General features: G+C 42.4%; 1 protein-coding gene across 2 annotated transcripts; it reads right to left on the bottom strand.

Annotated features, from left to right (window-relative positions):
- Positions 1–1,150: 1,150 nt before the first annotated feature.
- On the bottom strand, positions 1,151–16,826 carry LOC139461109 (lysM and putative peptidoglycan-binding domain-containing protein 2-like). 2 transcript variants are annotated; one of them, XM_071242642.1, is made up of 4 exons: positions 16,471–16,826; positions 11,526–11,794; positions 7,263–7,383; positions 3,334–3,419 (listed from the first exon to the last, which is right to left on the bottom strand). In XM_071242642.1, the coding sequence occupies exons 1-3, from the start codon at positions 16,669–16,671 to the stop codon at positions 7,296–7,298; spliced, it is 558 nt and encodes a 185-aa protein (XP_071098743.1). In that variant the 5' UTR covers positions 16,672–16,826; the 3' UTR covers positions 3,334–3,419; positions 7,263–7,295. The 2 variants fall into 2 exon arrangements, with proteins under 2 accessions (XP_071098742.1, XP_071098743.1); XM_071242641.1 differs by lacking the exon at positions 7,263–7,383 and having other exon boundaries at positions 1,151–3,419.
- Positions 16,827–17,461: the final 635 nt, after the last annotated feature.

Genomic DNA, 17,461 nt, shown 5'->3' on the forward strand with positions numbered 1-17,461 from the left:
AATATATCTGTCGTATATAAACATTTCAGGCTGTTAGCATAAACCACGAAATTTACGATCTTTCAACTCTGTTTTTCACCAAAATAATATTCTAATAAGAGCCCCCATTTCTAATTTTGAGAGCGCCCTGGGTGCTTATTATGTCGAATATGGTATATATTTTTTCAGCTCTCAATTTAGTTTCACTAACCATATTCATTATTTATTTTAACAGAATTTACATGCGATTGGGACTGCAACTTCCAAGGCACAAAACGTTAATTCAAGGCCTTTTTTAAAACAGGCCTCAAATTTTAAGGCCTTTTGCAGCCTGTGCGAACCCTGTGTCAGATTGGCCTCTTTTAGTCTTTAGTCCGAGTGTACTGGATGATGGAAGAGGAAAGAAATACTATACATGATGAAAAGTGCTTGCACAAAATGGTGGTGAGATGATACAATTAAAAACATTTCCCTCAACATTTTAAATATGAATATGATACAGACAATATTCACCTTGACACATACAGCAGTCATATGTCATGTCATAAGTGACACATCTTCCTGAGGCAGGGGATTTTACTGACTATAAAAGTCCAGTTTCCACCCTTGCCGAAATAGACTGGAATTATGGAGTTATATTTTAGCTGGACTAATGAGTCTATGCTTAGTCCAATCAAATCTGCTAAACGAAATCAACATACAGTTTGTAAACTGCCTTGCAGATTTCGTTCGATTGCAGGTATTGGGGCGTCAACAGATCTTCTCCAAATCCTTTTATGTTTTTAATAAGTGTGCTCACATGATTTGATGCACTTCGCGGAGTGTGACACATTTTCTTGCAATATAGATCTTAATTATCCATCAGATCATCTTCACTGGGCACTGCCATTTTGTTTTGAGCAAATACAAGTGATATCTTAGGTAGAATCTGATTGGTCAATAGGGACTTAACTTGTAATAGTCACTGGTGGCGCTACGATCGAACCAGAGATTCCGGCCTAGTTCAACAAGGGTGGGAACTGGACTTTTTAGAGTCAGTTAACTCCCTTGCCTCGGAAAGATGTAAGTGACCCCACCCCAGCCCACCCAACAACACCTCACCCCACCCAACAACACCTCACCCAACCCCACCCCACCCAACAACACACCACTCCACCCCACCCCAGCCCACCCTTGTTCTTTTGACATGATATATTATGATTCACAGCAGTCGTGTCCCATGTGGAATATTTCCCACATCCTAGAGATATGAAGCTTAAAACAGAGCACAGCCTTTCTTGATTATTGCACACAAAGCCCATGACAGCTCTTGGAAGTATGGCTCGATACCCATGGAGTTATCTCCCTGATATGAATGAGTTATCTCCCTTACATGAATGAAACACCAGTAACTACGCGACATGCTTGGTGATGAAAGTGGTCATCTGTTGCTATCTGTGGATCACGTGGGACTAAATGATATCCGTAAATCTACCACAAATCATATATATTAGATATCTTTTGGTAAAAGTATATACAGTCTCTTTACTAAAATCTGAAACAGCCGATCCAAGACAGGGAGCTAAAACGTTGCAGTGGTTTTCACATAGTTACTCCAATGACAGAAACACTCTCAATACACAAACAAACTTGCCATTTGGATAGGTGACTTCTCTTGATTGTCTGAATATGGAAACAAGCAACATAGCAATGTTCTAAGTGTCCAACACGTAGTTAGTATCTGCTCTTATAAATCTTAAAAGGGATGGACATTGAACTGATTAACCTCAATTTGAAAAAAATCATTCAAATTTTTTTATGGGATGTACAGTCGTGCCTCGTTTATACGGACACTTGCGTCATTTCACAATTCGTCCGTATAAACGAATTTCCGTATAACTGAAACCAGCTTCTTACTGGAAGAGTTACTTCCCTTCAATTATGCAAAATACACAAGGTAATCTTAATCCCTAGATATAAAACAATTCCTCGTAATGTTCTCGTAATACATAATCAAGGTCAACTTTGACCTCTGACCTCCACAGACGCCATATTTATCGAAGAGGATTACATGTACAATAAACAAGCGCGTCTCAAACGTAACTCAGTGTCACTTGGTTAATTGACTTCTCACGAATCAAAGGATTTCCACCAGCGGAAGTGTATTGTCCAGATAAGTGAGACAATTTTGAGTGCATTTCAGTGTTTTGAGTATGAAAATGACCGTCCGGTTCCGGAAACTGAACTTCCGGATACACGGGTAAATTTGTATAGTAATTATTTCGTTTTGAATGAAAATCGTCCGGGAACCGAGGTTTCCGGATATCTGAAGTCCGTATAAGCGGGACACGACTGTATCTCATAATTTAAGATTAACAATGCTACATAATGATGTAAGGCTTGTTCCACAAAGCAATCTTAGCGCTACGACTATCGTATGGGTGCTACGATGGTGTAAGTACAACAACTGCTGAAGTCAATGTTAGAGTATGGGAGTTACGAAGGTTTAATCACTACTACTGTCGCAAGTCAATGTTAAAATATGGGAGCTACGATAGTTTAAGGACTGCAACTACTGAAGTCAATGTTAAAGTATGGGAGTTACGAAGGTTTAATAATTACTACTGTCGAAAGTCAATGCTAAACTATGGGAGCCACAAAGGTTTAAGGACCACGATGGCTGCAAGTCAATGTTAAAGTATGGGAGTTACGAAGGTTTAATAATTACTACTGTCGAAAGTCAATGCTAAAATATGGGAGCTACGATAGTTTAAGGACTGCAGCTACTGAAGTCAATGTTAAAGTATGGGAGTTACGAAGCTTTAATAATTACTACTGTCGAAAGTCAATGTTAAACTATGGGAGCCACGACGGTTTAAGGACTAGAATGGCTGCAAGTCAATCTTAAAGTATGGGAGTTACGATGGTTTAAGCACAACTGTTGCAAGTGAATGGTGAAATATGGAGTTCCAATGGTATAAGCACTACGACGTAAGTCAAGGTAGAAATTGATGGTCACGATGGTCACGATGGTCTGAGCAAACAGTTTGCTTTGTGAAACAGGCCCTTTACAATCATTTCCGTGAGAGTGCAATTCAATCATTGACTTAGGAGTAGAACTATTTGAGTTAGGGTGATATGTCAGGGTATGAGAAACACTTGGAATCTTCTATCACAATACGTCAGCTTCCGACTGACATGATCTGCTGTCTGGGAGATCCATCACAAGCGTTGCTTTGATATTAACGGTGCACGGAAAGGGCTGCCATCACAACTCGTACAGCTCATCATCAGCTTTGCGGGCATTGTCAATTGAATCCTGCACACGGCGGGACTGGGTGTGGCTGCGGATCACGAGCACGGGGGAGTGGGGGTCTTCAAACGAGATGCTCCGCTGTCGCTCTGGGGGGGTTCGGCGGAAGGCGGACAGTGGGTTAGGGTCTTCCATCCCTTCAAGGAACCTGGCAACAGAGACATGGATACCGTTACCATAGCTACAGAGACTATCTGGTTACCATGGTTACAGACCAGCTTGATGATTGGAGGATTATGTGCTTACAGAGTGATTGATGAAGTTATGATATTTGAAATTGATGCAATGATGTTGGAAAACAACCCTATTCACATGAAATATGAACAAAATGATGAAGCAAAGAACAATGAACATGAAGCTGGCCATTAATATGGCATATTGTTATAACAAATGTATTGACAGGATTATAACATTGTCAGTAGTAAGTTGTGCACTGATGGCAGTGATGATATTGATAGCAGCTCAACACACAACTGTCAGGTATCTATCTCAAGTCTAAAAATTGTAAACAGTTCTGTAAACGTGGTTTGTTGGTTTGTTTGTTGTTTAACGCCGCACTCAGCAATATTCCAGCTATATGACGGCGGTCTGTAAATAATTGAGTCTAGACCAGACAATCCAGTTATTGACATCATGAGAATCGATCCACGCAATTGGGATCAATGACATGTATCAACCAAGTCAACGAGCCTGACTACCCGATTTCGTTAGTCGCCTTTTACGGCAAGCATGGGTTGCTGAAGACCTATTCTACCCCGGGTCTTCACACGTCTCTGTAAACGTGTTCTTGGCGTGACAAGTGAGCGCTTTAACTACAGGTTACCCGACCGCCCCATTATATACCAGAAGATAAATTGATAGCTGTCCGTGTAGATATGATTTTTTTGTTTCGTTTCTTGTTAAACATCACACCCAGCAATATTTCAGCTATATCTATAGTTCAGACGGCGGTCTGTTAATAATCAAGCCTGGACCAGATAATCCAGTGATTGACATCATGAGCATCGATCCACGCAAATCAGATATGAAGTGAGGTGAGCTAAAACTAATGGGAATTAATGTCACGTTTAAGATTATTGAAATTATATTGCAATGTGCATGCATGTGTGTGCATGTCTGCTTGTACTAGTCTGAACTTACGCTAGCCTATTGAGATACCTTCTCACAGGTTTAACATGGACACTTGTCCAGACTAATGCAGGTCTTATAGTTCTAGTTGACGGAGAAACCATGCCGCAGTTTAACATGAATACCCCAGCCGCAGTTTAACATGAATACCCCAGCCGCAGTTTAACATGAATACCCCAGCCACAGTTTAACATGAATACCCCAGCCGCAGTTTAACATGAATAACCCAGCCGCAGTTTAACATGAATACCCCAGCCGCAGTTTAACATGAATACCCCAGCCGCAGTTTAACATGAATACCCCAGCCGCAGTTTAACATGAATACCCCAGCCGCAGTTTAACATGAATACCCCAGCCGCAGTTTAACATGAATACCCCAGCCGCAGTTTAACATAAATACCCCAGCCGCAGTTTAACATGAATACCCCAGCCACAGTTTAACATGAAAACCCCAGCCGCACTTTAACATGAATACCCCAGCCGCAGTTTAACATGAATACCCCAGCCGCAGTTTAACATGAATACCCCAGCCGCAGTTTAACATGAATACCCCAGCCACAGTTTAACATGAAAACCCCAGCCACAGTTTAACATGAATACCCCAGCCGCACTTTAACATGAATACCCCAGCCGCACTTTAACATGAATACCCCAGCCGCAGTTTAACATGAATACCCCAGCCGCAGTTTAACATGAAAACCCCAGCCACAGTTTAACATGAATACCCCAGCCGCACTTTAACATGAATACCCCAGCCGCAGTTTAACATGAATACCCCAACCGCAGTTGAACATGAATACCCCAGCCGCAGTTTAACATGAATACCCCAGCCACAGTTTAACATGAATACCCCACTCAGTCACAGTATACTTAGCCGACCAGTCCTAGTTTTAATCCCTTAATGCCAAACTCCATGCAGGGTAACAATAAGTACCATTTTTTGAACGTCTTTGGTGTGACAGCCTGGGGCCCACCTGTTGCTCTCGGGGCAGACGCTCTATCCCTAGACCACGGAGGTGGTCAGAGGTGATGTGAATGCTATGTGTGTTGATATAAAGTGAACGCTGTGTTGATATTGATGGAACACTGTGTTGATATTGAGTGAACGGTGTGTTGATATGAAGTGAACACTGTGTCGATATGAAGTGAACGCAGTATAGATATTAAGTGAACGCTGTGTTGATATTAAGTGAACACTGTGTTGATATGAAGTGAACGCTGTGTTGATATGAAGTGAAAGCAGTATAGATATGAAGTGAACGCTGTGTTGATATGAAGTGAACGCAGTATAGATATTAAGTGAACGCTGTGTTGATATGTGGTGAACGCTGTGACGATATGAAGTGAATGATGTGTTGATATGAAGTAAACGCAGTATAGATATTAAGTGAACGCTGTGTTGATATGAAGCAGCTGTTTGTCGATATGAAGCAGCTATATGTCGATATGAAGCAGCTGTATTTCGATATGAAGCAGCAATGGCAAAAGCAAGGAAGTGTCAGTACTGCCATCCTCAAATCTTTTACACAACAATAAAGTGATCTTCAAACAAAACATGGTTAGAAACCTGCAGAAAACAAAATCTGACACAAAAGTGGATTCTATGGCCAAAAAGCAAGCATATGGTGCTATGAGACAGGGGAGACAACTTACGTGACGGGGGACAACAGCACAAATGTTAAACCTTCACCTGTATTCTCTCCCCTGCTGGGTCGTGTCTCTGACACAACCTCCGTGCACCTGCACCGTGGCGACTGCATTCAGAGCAGAGTTGTGTCACTTCTAATAGACGAGCCCAGCAGAAGAGAGAACATGAGTTGCCAAGGTACCCACAAGCAGACTAGCTACTGTATACCAACATATAAGACACACAGGTTGCGCACCTCCGTGACGAGACACGAAGTAGCTGACACATCAAACTGAAAATATCTTCTCATATATATAGTCATAAAGTTCCCAGAAAATACATCATTCCGAACTATATATTTCTATGTTTCTGAATCAAAGAGTGTTTGTGGTAATAGCCTTAAATTGGAGTGTGCATATAATATAATAACCAATATTGCCAGCAGACAGTATACTGATTTCACTCTTGACAGTTGTGTAATTAACCTCATACTGCCACCAGTGGTCTCCCCTCCAATCAGTGTATTGTCTAATACATCCCAGCCCAGTCAACCCCAGACGATGGTGTACCTGGTGTCTCCCCTGCTCTAGTGTTGCCCTATTACTGCCTGCTAATAGTGGCCTGCCTGTGAGTTGTCTCCCCTGCTTTAGTGTTGCCCCAATACTGCCTGCTAATAATGGCCTGCATGTGAGTTGTCTCCCTTGCCATTAGTGTATTGCCCCAATACGGCCTGTTAATAGTCTTGCCCAAATACTGCCTGCTAAAAGTGGCCTGCCTCTGAGTTGTCTCCCCTGCAATAAGTGTGTTGCCCCAATACTGCCAGCTAATAGTGGCCTGCCTGTAAGTTTTCCCTCCTGCAATAGTGTATTGCCCCAATACTGCCTGTCTGTGAGTTGTCTCCCCTGCCATTTGTGTCTTACCCAAATACACCTGCTAATAACTGCCTGCATATGAGTTGTCTCCCCTGCAATTAGTGTGTTGCCCGAATACTGCCTGCTAATAGTGACCTGCCTGTGAGTTCTCTCCCCTGCCACAAATATATTGCCCCAACACTGACAGTGAATTGTCTCCCCTGCCACAAGAATATTGCCTGTGAGTTGTCTCCCCTGCCACTAGTATATTGCCTGTGAGTTGTCTCCCCTGCCACTAGTATATTGCCTGTGAGTTGTCTCCCCTGCCACTAGTATATTGCCTGTGAGTTGTCTCCCCTGCCACTAGTATATTGCCTGTGAGTACCTTGGCTGCTTTATGAAAAGATGACTCTAACATCTAACACTCGGTGTCTGGGTCAGGGTGCAGCTCATAGCGGGACCCCAATGCCTGTACCTCTGACTGGTCCTTGGGCGGTCGCTGTGCACTGAAATACAATACAACAGTTACCTCCCTTCCTATACATATAAATTAACTTCATATACCTTGTAATGTGCATGAGCTCATCCTCAAATAATGTGCAGAAACACACCGTCATGTTTGTAACACCCTGAAACTCACACTTCATGTTTGTAACACCCTGAAAAATACACCTCATGTTTGTAACACACTCTCCACCTCTCACAGACCGTAACACACTCCCCACCTCTCACAAACAATAACTCACTTCCCACTTCTAAAACACTGTAACACACAGGCCACTCCAGCCCCCCGTGACACACTCCCCCCAATCCTGTCACACACACCCCCCTACCACGTCACACACACCCCTACCACGTCAAACACTCCCCCCACCCCATCACACAATCACCCCGCCCCTTCACACACTCCCCCCTACCCAGTCTCATTCTCCCCCCACCCCATCACACAATACCCCATCCCATCAGTCACCCCCCCCCCACCCACCCACCCCATCACACAATCAGCCCCCCATCCCACCCCCACCCCCTCCCAACCCCATCACACACTCCACCTACCCCATCACACTCACACTCTCACCCCACCCCGTCACACAATGCCGCCACCATGTCAGTCACACTGAACCCACCCCGTCACACACACCAGCATACATGAATAGATGGCCCTACCACAGTGAAGTCCTGCATCCAGCCCAGCCCCACTCCAACAAACAGTACATGCAGCAGGGATGTATCAAGGATTCCTAAGTCCTCCAGTCAGGCAGAGTGAGAGCCACATGTAATACTGTTTAAACTGGGGATTATTTATATCCCCTCTGTTGGTCCGTCCAGATGTTATTGAAATACAAGTCACCTTGACCATTTTTGGCCTCGATTTAGCTATATCAAACATGCACAAGTGCAACCTATTACTGAAAAATGCATTCTAACATTTATATCTACCTGCGCCAAGTGCACGACAAAATCTTTCAAACTTGTCCACACAACATCAATTCAGTACCTCTTCGGTTTATTTACATCAACAATCCCCATACTGAGTAATGATCATGCTTTTTGGGGATTGATGTCATCACACCACGGGCACGTCAAGACTATGTGTACTTTCTGAGACATTGATCAATGTATATGACTGGATTTGTCTGGTGCAACCCAATCTCATTAAACTCAGTCCTCCCTGCCGCTAAACAAAGATCTTAGGGCATCCCATAAGGGTCACATCAGAATGATCTAACGCGAACTTTGACCAACCACTGAAATTACTAACAAGAAGTCGACATCAGCCAATTAGAAAGCAGCTTTCTTGAGCTTTACGACACTTGTTTCAACCTGGCGACTTCCATTTAAGACTACGCTTGAAAAATATGTTGAACCTGTTCATGATTAAAATTTTGAAAAATGAACAAACATTCTGAAATGACTAATATATGGTTGAGATTGTATGGCAGTGCTTCCCACGTACTGTGCAACGCCTCTTCCGTTCAAATCTTTATCCTATGGAAGCGAGATAGACAATATTTTTTTATGGAATCAGTCATAAGGGCCGTAACTGTCGTTCAGAATACCCTGTGTTAAAGTTTTAAGGTTGCATGATTAGAAAACACATTCCGACTGTCACTTTCATGATCTGGTAAGCGACGCTTTAGTTGATCAGATGAAAGGTCGTTCTGACATGACCTGTAATGGGATGTCCTCATATCTTTGTTTAGCGATAGCGAGAACTAAGAACTCATTTAAATGAGATTGACATGCACCTGTACAAGTTAAATCAAGTTCCTTAAATCAAGCCCTGCCTTGGACCAAGCCATCATTTTAGTGATCCTAACCATATTGAAAGGAACTGGAAATGTTTTGTTCCTAAGTGGAAATATTTACTGACATTGGCAACAGACTTGGGTTAGACTATTGGCATCTGAGGAAGTCTAGATAAATCCCTTTGGTCCAAGAATACACTCAAATCATGCATGGCTATCACCCAAAGAAATGTTATGACAATTAAAAATTGCAAGCTGACCTCAACCATCTGACTAAATCTGTTTGATCTGAGGTGAGGTGAGGTGAAATTGGGTTTAACGTCACCTCCAACATGTCCAAGATTATTGCACTAATATAGCGATGTGCATGTACGTGTGTGTGTTTGTGTGGCTGCTTGTACTAGTCCGGACTGATGCCGATTTATAGTGCTAGCACACTGAGATACCATGCCGCTGTTTAACATGAATACCCCACTCTGACACAGTATACTGACTCCAAGCCGACCAGTTTTAGCCCCTTTATGCCTAGCGCCAGACAGGGTAACAACAAGTACCATCTTTTAACGTCGTTAAGTATGACGCAGCCGGGGATCAAACCTCGGACCTTCCGCTCTCCAGGCGGACGCTCCACCACTAGAGCAGGGATGTTTGATCTGAGCTGCTACACTGAGCTTTTACTACACCTGCTTCCTCAAGTCATCACCTTGATCACTGTAGATGTGTGTACAAACCCTTCAACATTTGTGTCAAATGAGTGAGTGAGTGAGTTGGGTTTAACGCCGCTTTTAGCAGTATTCCAGTTATATCGCGGCGTGTCAGCTTAGTGTGGGAGGAAAGCCCCAAGTGATGCAGGTCTCAGACGTTTACCACTTCAGTGAAACCCACGAGCACGGGTATGGTGCTGACAAACCTAGAAACATAATCGGGACGAACCAGGATTCGAACCCACAATCATAGGTTTCTGGCGTGCCCAAGGGACGCAACTCTGCACAGCAAATCGCGGCGCTTAGACGACTGGGCCACCCGTGCCCCCTTATGTCAAATGAAGCCAAGATTTGTTTATTTATTTGTTGCTTAACGTTGCACTCAGCAATATTCCAGCTATATGCGGCGGTCTCTAAATAATCAAGTCTGGACTTGACTCAATCATGAGCATCGATCCATGCAGTTGGGATATGATGACATGCATCAACCAAGTCCGTAAGTCTGACCATCCGATTCCGTTAGTCGCCTCTTACGACAAGCATAATCACCTTTTATGCCAAGAATGGGGTTGCTGAAGACCTATTCTACCCCAGATCTTCACGGGTCACTGAAACCAAGATGGGGAGGCACATATTCCCGAGGCAAGGATGTCAACTGACTATAAAAGTCCAGCTTCCACCCTAGCCGAAACTTACATTTTGGCTGGAACAAGCCTATGCATACTCCAATCAAAATAGTGTAACAAACTAGACAGACGGTTCGTAAACAATATGGATTTCAACGTGCAGATTTCGGTTGACTGCAGGATTTGCAAAGCATGTGTACCGTCAACTGGGCCTCGACAGATATTTTCAACTCTTTTCATGTTTTCAATCAACGTGCTTAGGTGATTTGACACACTTTGCGGCATACTGACTCCGAGACGACGAGTCCTTGTTTTACTCTTAGCTCCATAAAGCCGAGCGCCAGGCAGGGTAACCATGAGTACCATCTTTTAACGTCTTTTGGTATGCCGTGCATGTGTGTGTGTGTGTGTGTGTGTGTGTGTCCAGGACTGTGTTCCTGTTAACAATGGGAGGCTGGACTGTGTTCCTGCTAACAAGGGGAGGCAGGACTGTGTTCCTGTTAACAAGGGGAGGCTGGACTGTGTTCCTGTTAACAAGGGGAGGCTGGACTGTGTTCCTGCTAACAATGGCAGGCTGGACTGTGTTCCTGTTAACAAGGGGAGGCAGGACTGTGTTCCTGCTAACAAGGGGAGGCAGGACTGTGTTCCTGTTAACAAGGGGAGGCTGGACTGTGTTCCTGCTAACAAGGGGAGGCAGGACTGTGTTCCTGTTAACAAGGGGAGGCTGGACTGTGTTCCTGCTAACAAGGGGAGGCTGGACTGTGTTCCTGCTAACAAGGGGAGGCTGGACTGTGTTCCTGTTAACAAGGGGAGGCTGGACTGTGTTCCTGTTAACAAGGGGAGGCAGGACTGTGTTCCTGCTAACAAGGGGAGGCTGGACTGTGTTCCTGTTAACAAGGGGAGGCTGGACTGTGTTCCTGTTAACAAGGGGAGGCAGGACTGTGTTCCTGCTAACAAGGGGAGGCTGGACTGTGTTCCTGTTAACAAGGGGAGGCAGGACTGTTCCTGCTAACAAGGGGAGGTATCCTGTGTTTCTGTTAACAAGGAAAGACATGACAGCAGTGCTCACCTTGCATTCTGTTCCATCTTGGACACATTGGTCTTGAGCTGAGCTATTGTGCTATCGTATTTGTTCAGGAAGTCCATGCCCGACACATCAGATTTACTTGTCTTAGCATCTTTCTCTGGGTTGGAAGCTGAGCGGTCCCGGTCAGACACGACGATGAGGTCCTTAGGAACTGTCTTCTCATTGTCTGCAGTCAGGGGAATCAGCAGGTGCTCACGAAGAAACAAGCTGTCATTGGTCCACATCTTGTTCTCACGCTTAATCTGCTCCACCTGCAACACACGTCGGCCATTTAGTTTTGTTGTAGACCATATGCATAAAGGCTGGATAACTACACATACATACAACTAGCACTTGTTTTTGTCCTAGACTGTACAAATGTCCTTTTGATAACTATACATACATACAACTGCCACTTGTTTTTGTCCTAGACTGTACAAATGTCCTTTTGATAACTATACATACATACAACTGCCACTTGTTTTTGTCCTAGACTGTACCCATATCCTCTTGATAACTGCACTTCTGATCTGCACATATATGCAACTGCCACTAACTTTTGCTTCAGACTGTATGCATGACCTCCTGATAACTGCACTATAAATAACACACAAGTGTCACTGATACCTGCACTAACTGCATCTGTCAGCTGACTCACCGATTATCCTGGGAGCTTATCACGGGTCAACAGTCGTGTAAACAATGAAGGTTCAAACTGTAATCACAGCGTTAGAAACTAACAGTGTTCGTCCACTAGTCCTTATATGATAACATTTAGCAAAACCCGTAAAAATGGCAATTTTCTTCTAGTCCTTATGAGACCTTTACCGTTGGGCAGTTTGGCAAGGACTACAGCACTCGTGCCAATTTCTATCCCTGAATCAGGGTGATTCTGTGACCATCTTCACGAGGCAAGGCAGTTATAGACTATAATGAAAGTCCAGTTAACACCCTTGTTGAACTAGGTGGAATTATGGAGTCATATTTTGACTGGACAAACGAGCGTCTTTGCATAGTCCAATCAATATCGCATAACGTAATCGACATCCGGTTTATAAACAACATGCTGTCTGCAGTGCATAGTTCGGTTGATTGCAGAATTGGCAGAGCATGTGTACCGTCAACTGGGCATCAACAGATGTTTTTCAAATCTTTTCATGTTTTTAATCAAGGTGCTATAGTGATGCACTTTGCAAGGCAAAAGCAGTTTTTATTTCTATAGATCTTGATTATCAATCAGATCATCTTGACGGGGCGCTGCCATTTCCATTGAAGCAAATGCAAGTAATATGAGAGGTAGAATCTGATTAGTCAATAGGAGTGACATAAAAGGCAAAAGCCACTGGTGGCACTGCAATCGAGCCCAGAAATTCCAGCCTAGTTCGGCAAGGGTGGAAACTGGTTGGGAAGATGTTCCGTGACTAGGCTTGTGTCTAGTCAAACGCATCTTAGTCTAGTGGCGAGTGGGGATGTCGTCTTATATTGCAACACATTCTTAATATTGATACAGTTTCAATAAAAAATGTATGCCAAATTAATTTTTAAAATTCAATGCCAAGAGAAACGTTTACACTTATTATGATTACCATAGATAAGGTGACAACGAGAAGGCAGAAATTCAATCATAAATATTAATGGATCCCGTAGTTAATATTTTGCATTAAATTTATTAATTTCAGGTCTACATAGTTTATTTTCCTCTATAAATCAAAGTAAAGTCATCTAATTTAAATTTATATATCTGCAAAATATGAAATCCAAATGGAGCCAAGAACAACGCAAAATTTCTGGCTGGTGCGGAGGCAATATAGACTTGCCAAATCATTCCAGAATAGAGTTGGAGTGAAATGAGGTTTAATGTTGCGTTCAAGATTATTGCACTTATATAGCGATGTGCATGTATGTGTGTGTGTGTGTCTTCATGTACTAGTCCAGACGGATAGTGCTAGCTCACTGAGATACCATGCCACAGAGTACATGAATACCCCATTCAGACACAGTATACTGACTCTGAGCTGACCAGTCCTTGTTTTAGCCCCTTAATGTCGAGCGTCAGGCAGGGTAACAAGTCTTTTAACGTCTTTTGGTATGATGCAGACGGGGATCAAACCCCGAACTTTCCGTTCTGTGGGCGGATACTCTACCATGGAGGCAGTCCCTAGGGTCTGGGGAACAGACTAGTCATATCAGGGTATGTCAGTTTACTGTGAAGCTGTACTACAGGTCTGGTATGTCTGTTAAACCCATAACAGAGGTATGGCTGACCTACGCAAGCTACATTGTCAGAGGAATCAGTACACAACAAACAAAAAACAGTCTGGTCATAAGAGTCAGTAGGATCAGTGGATTGACTTCATATCATCTCATGACCTTGAGTGTCTCACTGGTCTGTTTGTCTGTTTGTTTGTGTTTGTTTGTCTGTCTGTTAGTTTGTTGTTTAATGCCGTACTCACCAAAATTCCCGCTATATGACGGCGGTTTGTAAATAATCGAATCTGGACCAGACAATCCAGTGATTGACATCATGGGTATCGATCCACGCAATTGGGATCAATGACATGCATCAACCAAGTCACCGACCCTGACCACCCGATCCTGTTAGTCTCCTTTTACAACAAGCATGTGTTGCTGAAGACCTATTCTACCCCTGATCTTCACGGGTCATGTCTCACTGGAGTAAATCCCATCTTTTGAACAGTCACTTGATTTATATTGTTTTTTGTTGGCCATCTGTCATCGAACAGTCAATACAACATCACATGTGTTTCAGACATCATCATGCCTTTGGCTCGCAGACTTGTGAATTAAGCAACATCTATCAGACCCAGCTGTTTTTCCACTGTTTGGATTCCCACTCGTCTTATTATGACAGAAACCGACTAAAAAAATGTTCAACCAACAGAAATAAGCGCATTTGCTTGTAGTTTCCCCAGAGCTACAGATAGGCAGGGTGTTTGCGTTAAAGACCCAACATTCAAAACCCAATTACTTTTAATTAACTAGCGTACAGAAACACATGCATTAAATACAAACTCAAATGTATAAAAACAGCTCACACAAATACCCAATGAAACTTTGTCAGCATGCGTACAAAGGAGCTAATTTCCAAAACACAATTACGAGCATATTTACTTTCCCAGTCAAGCCTATGTAAAATTATTTAGAACAGTTATACACATCTAAAACATTATTTCACCTTTTTTAAATCTTTAAATGTTCGCTAATTTTGGGAAAAACCCAATAGAGTGATGAATAGATGAGTGAAAAGATATTGGTTACCCAAAAGAAAAATGTAATAACCCAATTAAAATAGAAAACCTGGAGTAAAAAAACAATTGCTCAAAAAGTTATCTGGAGCTCTGGTTTCACGCAAGGTAACGGTATTGGTACAGTCAACTTTGTCTGTGAAATATTCCAGAAACAACACAAAAAACTGGTTGGTGGTCAGAATTCATTCATACAAAAATCACTTGGCTTTTTCACTCCTCCCATATGATTTGAAGGTTTAAATTTTGTCGAATCTTAGCCCATGGTAATTATGTAGCCCATTAACACAGGGCCAAAGGCGATTCAAGAAAACTTCCTTCTCAATCACTGTCAAAAACCTCCATATCATTTGGATTGATTTAATCAATACCAAGCACAGTTCAAATAATGACTGTTCGCTTCAGTTAACCTATGCACCTTTAACATGTTTAGAGCAGGTTTTCCACTAGCATGTTAAAATTCTGCAAAGTATTTGACAGAATCCATGGCAGAAAACTTCAAAGGGTGATTTCCTGTAAGATCAGTACATTTTTGCACTGAGTTGACAGTTCAGGAAAACATTCCACAAACATAGAATCTCGGAATACAGCAAGGACTGAATAAATGAAATTTGACTGTACTCGTTTTTCGTTATAATCATTCCAGCTGTTGGACAAAAATGCATTTTACTGGATACACTGCACCATTCTAGTAAGGGATGTGAACAAGCTCCTTGATGTGCACAAGCTCCTTCCTGAGTTTTTCAGACATAATGTTTAGCCGCATGACTAACAACAGGAGGTTCTAAAACTCACACATAACAGATTGTAATATATTCATTCGTTAGTAACAGAAACTTTTAGTTTTCAAAGTTACATGTTTGTTGAATGATGACCAATGTCTCTGTTGAGGTTGTCGCATGCTATCATCATGATTATCAAAGTTCAATTTTTGAAGTCCAATCTTTTATGTTATGAATTCCTTTGCTGTTCAATTTCCAGGTTTAATCAGATAAAAATGATACAAACGTGAACGGAGCAATTTCTCTGCTTATTTTTATCGTTATCGCCCTATTTTGTAAGCAATAAATCTGTTGTGTGCGTCTATATTAGTAGCATGAAACTAACATGTGAATGGGTGTTCTGTAATATGTATGCGCACCAACAGTCGCAGTGAACTGAAAAAATACATGAAGGTCCTGTAATCTTACACACAAACTATTCTATGAAACCATACACTTTAAAAAGAATATTGACAAGTATCTCGTTTCAGCAGGATCAGTTGTGAATATTTACTGTGTTGCACAAGCTGAATGTAAATTGTCCCCATTTAGTCAATTGGAAATATGAATAATTCCATTTTAAGCAAGTCGTTGGCAACATCTGTCTCCAGAATATCCAGTGAAAGTGATATTGAACCGTAAATGACATAGCTTGGCAATATTTCCGTTTAATAATTACAGAATTATTAGTGAATTCCATACTCCAATACTTCCATAATTCAAATCCCTTTTCATGTAAAACACAATTGACATGACGTTCCCTGTCCCCAGAACCCCAGCTAACAACCTCTATAGACATATATAAATAGGCCTAACGGTTCACTGTCATTGACAGTACTTGACCCCGGCGACTGGGAGCAGCTTTCAGAAGCCATCACAAGTCTTGTTGCCTTGATCGTGGTCTTGAGAGGGTATACTCACCGACACGGTGTACTTGAGAGCGATACCCATCAGGGTGTCGGTGGAGGTAATAATGTGTTTGATGTAACTTGACGACTGGGACTTCATTGGGACTTTCTTCGTCGCAGTGTTGCTTGTGACGGTAGTACCGTAACCATACCTGGCTTGACTGCGGACTGACTGTCCCAGACCCTGTCGTTCCCCGACTCCGTTCTGAGACATTATCAGCTGAGGTCACACTTTGATGTCGCAGTAGCCACGCCTACCCCTGCTTGTATGCATATCTATCATTACTCTAGATAAAATATGTCATTAGTGAGGTTTAAGTGACATCTTGACTCAATCAATGCAGCTTCTGGGTCGCCAAAACAGCGCTCTCTGGTGGATGATCCAGACAATTTACTTCCGCTTCCGGCTTCAACAAAGATACGACTGTTCGTACAACAATTTATTACACCTATGACTAATAAATCGACTTCCTGTTACATAACACGATTATCCTTCATAGAGCTGTGTAATTAATTGTCACCGATTAATGCGGATTGTAGAGATTGTAACTGATACCCCGTCGTTAGTTTATGCAAATGTTAGTGTGTTATCTGTGACACCCTCTGCGCGTGAAAGTGAGGATACAAAATATGAGGTGCAAATTTGTCGGGGGTCTCATTGCTCATTCCAAATACCGAATACGACTTAACACAAATGTCAAAAGCATTAAGAAAGGGGTGCAATTTAAAGTTATTTTACTGAAAAAAATAAAATAAAGTAGTATTTTATTACGCTAACCATTTTTCTTTGAATGTTGAATCTGCTTACCAAATATGATTAAAATTATCAAACAAGGATTTTATCAAACACTGAGTATATCCTCACAAATAGACCCTGAATTATGCCTTACAAAAGGGAGTTGGCAACTTTAAATATGGAGGTAAGGTGTTCTGGCTAAAATCAGCACCAAAATGAGTGAGTGAGTATGGTTTTCGCTGCTTTTAGCAATATTCCGGCAATATCA

Source organism: Haliotis cracherodii, unplaced genomic scaffold, assembly GCF_022045235.1.
Source record: "Haliotis cracherodii isolate W230 unplaced genomic scaffold, xgHalCrac1.p SCAF_14, whole genome shotgun sequence".
NCBI lineage: Eukaryota > Metazoa > Mollusca > Gastropoda > Lepetellida > Haliotidae > Haliotis > Haliotis cracherodii.

What these genes read in the sequence shown, in the direction of transcription:
- LOC139461109 (XM_071242641.1), bottom strand. Translation starts at nt 16,671, where the DNA reads ATGTCTCAGAACGGAGTCGGGGAACGACAGGGTCTGGGACAGTCAGTC. An exon ending in CTCTCAAGTACACCGTGTCG is followed by an intron (nt 11,795 to 16,470) that starts GTGAGTATACCC and finishes CGTGTGTTGCAG; the next exon opens with GTGGAGCAGATTAAGCGTGA. An exon ending in AAGATGGAACAGAATGCAAG is followed by an intron (nt 3,420 to 11,525) that starts GTGAGCACTGCT and finishes CTCTGTTGCCAG; the next exon opens with GTTCCTTGAAGGGATGGAAG.